Source organism: Chinchilla lanigera, unplaced genomic scaffold (assembly GCF_000276665.1).
Source record: "Chinchilla lanigera isolate Chin_1 unplaced genomic scaffold, ChiLan1.0 scaffold00137, whole genome shotgun sequence".
Taxonomy (NCBI): domain Eukaryota; kingdom Metazoa; phylum Chordata; class Mammalia; order Rodentia; family Chinchillidae; genus Chinchilla; species Chinchilla lanigera.
In genome coordinates this window covers 3351146-3356463 of record NW_004955538.1, presented here as the reverse complement: position 1 = coordinate 3356463, position 5318 = coordinate 3351146, and the positions used below count along the sequence as shown (strand labels likewise).

Sequence of the window (5318 nt, the reverse complement as noted above, 5' to 3'; positions counted from 1 at the left end):
TGGAGGTTCCACCGAGATATCTCCACCGAGATATCTCTCTTCGTGAGGGAGACCCCAACAGTCTTCTCTCGGGGTAAGTACGGCCTCTGGCCTTTGTTTCTTTGGAGTGTGATCACCTAGGGTATATTCAAGGAGCCAACGGCAGTTGATACCGAACCTGGACCACCAAAAGAACCATGGACTTGGGGAAAGGAAAAGTTCAACATTCCTTCCTAGTCATACCTGAGTGTCCTGCCCCCTTGATGGGGAGAGATCTCTTAACAAAGCTGTGAGCAAGAATCACATTCAACCCCAAAGGGCCAGAGGTTAAATTTTTAAACCCAGTGGTGAGCCAGCCTGTAGTTACCGCCCTCATCTTATCAGCTGAAGAAGAATATCAGCTGTATGTAGGGCCAGAGTGATCTCAAGAACATGTTCCCCAGGAATGGCTCGATGAATTCCCTGACTCCTGGGCTGAAATGGCGGGGCTAGGATTGGCCATAAACCAGCCCCCGGTGGTGGTTACCTTAAAGACCTCTGCTACTCCGATTCGAGTCAGGCAATATTACATGAGTAGGGAGGCACGAGAAGGGATCAGACCCCATATACAAAAACTTCTTAAGTTGGGAGTGCTTAGGCTTTGCCAGTCGGCTTGGAACACCCCCCTGCTACCGGTCAAAAAGCCCTGGACCGAGGACTACCGACCGGTACAAGACCTGAGGGAAGTAAACAGTAGAGTACAAGATATACACCCTACTGTGCCAAACCCTTATAACTTGCTTAGCACCCTCAACCCTGAAAGGACCTGGTATACAGTACTTGATCTAAAGGATGCCTTTTTCTGCCTACCTCTGCACAAAGATAGCCAGTCCTTGTTTGCTTTTGAATGGACAGATCCTAAAACAGGGTTCTCGGGCCAGCTAACATGGACACGTTTACCACAGGGGTTCAAAAATTCTCCCACCATCTTTGATGAAGCCCTCCACAAGGACTTAAGCTTCTTTAGGACCCAACACCCTGAAGTTACCCTGCTCCAATATGTAGATGACCTACTATTGGCAGCAAATACTAAAGAGGACTGTAAATTTGGAACTCGGGAGTTACTGAGAGAACTGGCTAAATTAGGGTACCGAGCCTCAGCGAAGAAGGCCCAAATTTGTAAGGAGGAAGTAACATTCCTAGGATATACCCTTAAGGATGGGAAGCCAGAAAAAAGACTATAACCCAGATTCCCCCGCCCACGAGTCAAAAGCAGCTACGTGAATTTTTGGGGACCGCGGGGTTTTGCCGATTATGGATCCCAGGATTTGCGTCCCTTGCCTCCCCACTTTATCCCCTGCTAAAAGGAGATGCTGTCTTTCAGTGGGGACCGGGAACAACAAAAGGCCTTCGATGATATAAAGAAGGCGCTCCTGTCTGCCCCAGCCCTAGCTCTCCCAAATGTGGAAAAGCCATTCACCCTGTACATAGAAGAAAAAAAGGGCATAGCTCGAGGGGTATTAACTCAGGCTTTGGGACCCTGGAAGAGACCGGTGGCCTATTTGTCCAAGCAGCTAGACTCAGTTGCCAGTGGATGGCCACGCTGCCTCAAAGCAATCGCGGCCACCACCCTCCAAAGACGCGGACAAGCTCACCCTAGGCCAAAGGTTAACTATCGTGGCCCCACATACACTGGAGAGTGTTATCCGCCAACCCCCTGACCGATGGCTGTCTAATGCTAGGATTACCCACTGTTAAAGTGTTCTTTTGGACAGAGACAGAATAACTTTTGGATCCCCCTCTGCCTTAAATCCTGCCACCCTACTCCCGGATGAGGCCTTAGGACCTGTATACCTGCCAGGAGATCCTAGTAGAAGAAACCGGAATCCGCCAAGATTTAAAGGACCAGCCCCTGCCCAACTCAGAGGTAACCTGGTTCACGGATGGAAGCAGCTTTCTCCAGGATGGTAAGAGACGAGCGGGGGCGGCGGTGGTGGACAAATCCAAAGTTATCTGGTCTTCTGGACTGCCGGAGGGAACATCAGCCCAAAGAGCTGAGCTTAAAGCCCTCGCTAAAGCCCTAGAACTTGCAAAAGGAAGGCGGGCAACCATCTACACCGATAGCCGCTACGCCTTCACTACCGCACACATTCATGGAGCCATTTATCAACAGAGGGGCCTGCTCACCTCGGCGGGCAAAGATATTGAAAATAAGAAAGAGATCCTCAGATTGCTAGCTGCCGTCATGCTCCCCAAAGAACTAGCCATAGTTCATTGCGCTGGCCACCAGAAAGGATCAGATCCGGTGGCAACGGGTAACAGGCAGGCAGATGAAGAGGCAAAAGCAATTGCATCAAAAGACTCAGGGGAAATGTTCCTGGTAGCGAAGGAACGTCGGAAGCCCCTCCAATCGGTGCCTGAACCCCTGCCGTCAGACAAATTAAAAGCCCTAACCTACTTACAGCAGGTCCATCAAGTCACTCACTTAGGATCCAGAAAACTTCAGCAGCTCCTGCAAGATCAGGATAAAACTATCCCAGCTTCAACGCGAAAAGAGCTGGCAGACCAAGTAATAAAAAGGTGTCGGGCATGTCAGATTGTAAATGCCTATCCTTCTAAGGTACCAACAGGAAAAAGGCTAAGAGGAACCCGACCTGCACAATTTTGGAAGGTTGACTTCACCGAAATCAAACCTGCAAGGTATGGACTCAGGTATTTGTTAGTTTTTGTGGATACCTTCTCAGGATGGGTAGAAGCTTTTCCCACTAAGAGGGAAACCGCCCAAATGGTGGTCAAGAAGATCATGGAAGAAATCTTCCCTCGGTTTGGCCTGCCCAAGGTAATAGGGACAGATAATGGACTGGCATTCGTGGCTCAGGTGAGTCAGGGTGTGGCCAGGATATTGGGGATTGATTGGAAGTTACATTGTGCATATAGACCCCAAAGCTCAGGACAGATAGAGAGAATGAATAGAACCATTAAGGAGACCTTGACCAAATTAGCTGTAGAGACTAGCTTAAAAGATTGGACCATGCTCCTACCTATGCCCTCTTTAGGGCCAGAAACACCCCTTCTTCTTCTGTGTGCAACTTGACTCCTTTCAAGGTTTTATATGGAACACCTCCTCCGGTAGGAGATACGTTCCCTATCCCAGAGGGTGATGACTCTTTTCACACCCCCTTGCTTGACAGGTTAAAAGCCCTAGAAAAAGCCCAGAGATTCCTGTGGCGACAACTTTCCACCTCTTATCAGCTGGGGGACGAAGCAACCCCACACCAATATCAGGTGGGAGACTTCGTCTATGTACGCCGCCACCAGGTACGAACTCTTGAACCTCGCTGGAAAGGACCATTCCAGGTACTTTTGACTACCCCCACTGCGGTCAAGGTTGATGGCATTGCATCTTGGATCCATGCGTCCCATCTCAAGCCAGCCCTCCCACCTTCGGGCCTGCACTGGAAACTGGAAAAGACTGATAATCCTCTTAAATTACGGGTCCGCCATGTGGCTGGGAACCCTGCTCCCCCAGGGGAGCAGTGTTCCTAATCCCCACCAGCCATGGAGGTGGATGATTACCTGTTGGGAGGACAGCAAGCTTATAAAAGCCTGGGAGGGATCAGGGGAACCAGGTTTTACGGTCTACTCCTGTGACCTTGCTCCCGTAACACCCTGTCTTAATCTGATTCCTATTTACATGTGCCCCTCGTCCAACCCGGGAAAAGGATATTGTAATAGTCCAGGACACTATTATTGTGCCTATTGGGGCTGTGAAACAATAGCCACAGCCTGGACACCCTCGTCCCGAGACCAATACCTTCAACTACAGTGGGGCCCACAAGGTTGCACGCCCTTAGATTATTACAGGGGAAAAAAAGTAACTTGCCAATACTTGATCATCAATATCACAAACCCAGAGGACCCCAATTGGCTGGTCGGACGCACCTGGGGCCTCCGATATTGGGAGCAAGGGATAGATAGAGGAGGCCTAATACTTGTCAAAAAGGAACCAATATCCCCAAGGACCGTAAACGTAGGTCCGAACCCCGAACTCAAGCCCGGTAATCCTCAACCTTCTGCAAGACCTCGGCCCCTCATACCCCTGGCCTCAACTGCATCCGCAGGTGCCCAGATCAAGGAGCAGAGGCGACCCCTGACCTCCACTGCTCCAACAGGCAGCCCTATTCCATCCCATACCCCCACTGCTCCAGCCATCCAAGCTCCTGACACTGACAAGTTATATAATCTCATTGTGGGAGCATATTCAGTCCTTAATTACACTCAGGGTACACTGACCCAATCCTGTTGGCTCTGTCTAACTGCCTCTCCACCTTATTATGAAGGAAAGCTGTTAATGGGACCTACAATATAACTTCTATCTCCTCATGTGACTGGCAGAGGAATCATAAATTAACCCTCCCAGAAGTGTCTGGCCAAGGGACGTGTCTGGGGCGACCTCCCAATGAGGCCTACCAGGCACTGTGTTCACAAATAATCCATGTGAATTCCTCCACGAGTGCCCAATACTTACTTCCACCCCAGGGGACCCAATGGGCCTGTAATACTGGCCTCACCCCTTGTGTCTCTACCCAAGTGTTTAACAATTCAGCCCATTTTTGTGTCATGGTAAAAGTATTTCCCCGGATTTTATATCACCAAAGTGATGAATTTGAAAAGGAGATAGAAGGAAAAACTAGATTCCAAAGGGAACCTGTGTCGCTGACCCTGGCAGTTCTAATGTGCCTGGGTGTTGAAACAGGAGTAAGGACAGGGACTGCAGCTATAGTACATGGATCCCAACAGGTCTCAAAGTTACAGGCTGCCATTGATCAAGACTTGAAGGCCTTAGAAACATCAGTAACCGCCCTACATGAATCTTTGACTTCCCTGTCAGAGGTAGTACTATAGAACAGGCGTGGGCTAGACTTATTGTTTATGAAGGAAGGTGGCCTATGTGGTGCCTTAAAGGAAGAATGCTGCTTTTATGCAGACCATTCGGGAGTAGTCAAAGAGTCCATGACCAAACTTAGGGAGCGCCTCCGGGAAAGAAAAAGAGAACGGGAGGCACAACAAGGATGGTTTGAGTCTTGGTTCACTCAGTCCCCTTGGCTCACTACATTGCTGTCTGCTTTGGCAGGACCATTAATTGTACTACTTTTAATAATAACCATAGGACCGTGTGTCTTAAACAGGATAGTTAACTTCTTACAGAGCCAAATTGGAAATGTCAAGTTGATGCTTATCAGACAACAATACTCGGTTCTAAACGGCCCTGAGGAGCTCTCTAATCTCTAGGATTAGAGATTTACACAAGAAGAAGTGGGGAATGTAAAGGAAAAATTTTATGGGAGCCAGCTGTCATC

General features: G+C 49.1%; 1 protein-coding gene across 7 annotated transcripts in view; it reads left to right on the top strand.

The window, feature by feature from the left end:
• Positions 1–5318, top strand: part of Cdca4 (cell division cycle associated 4) — an 11348-nt gene continuing 6030 nt past the window's right edge. Inside the window, exons 1-2 of one of the 7 annotated variants that reach the window (XM_013507893.1) lie at positions 1–73; positions 3150–5123. In XM_013507893.1, coding sequence (XP_013363347.1) covers positions 3350–4327 — 978 coding nt within the window. In that variant the 5' untranslated portion in view covers positions 1–73; positions 3150–3349 and the 3' untranslated portion in view covers positions 4328–5123. Of the gene's footprint in view, positions 5124–5318 lie in introns of those variants that run through there. The other 6 variants (XM_013507892.1, XM_013507889.1, XM_013507890.1 and 3 more) reach the window with 6 other exon arrangements.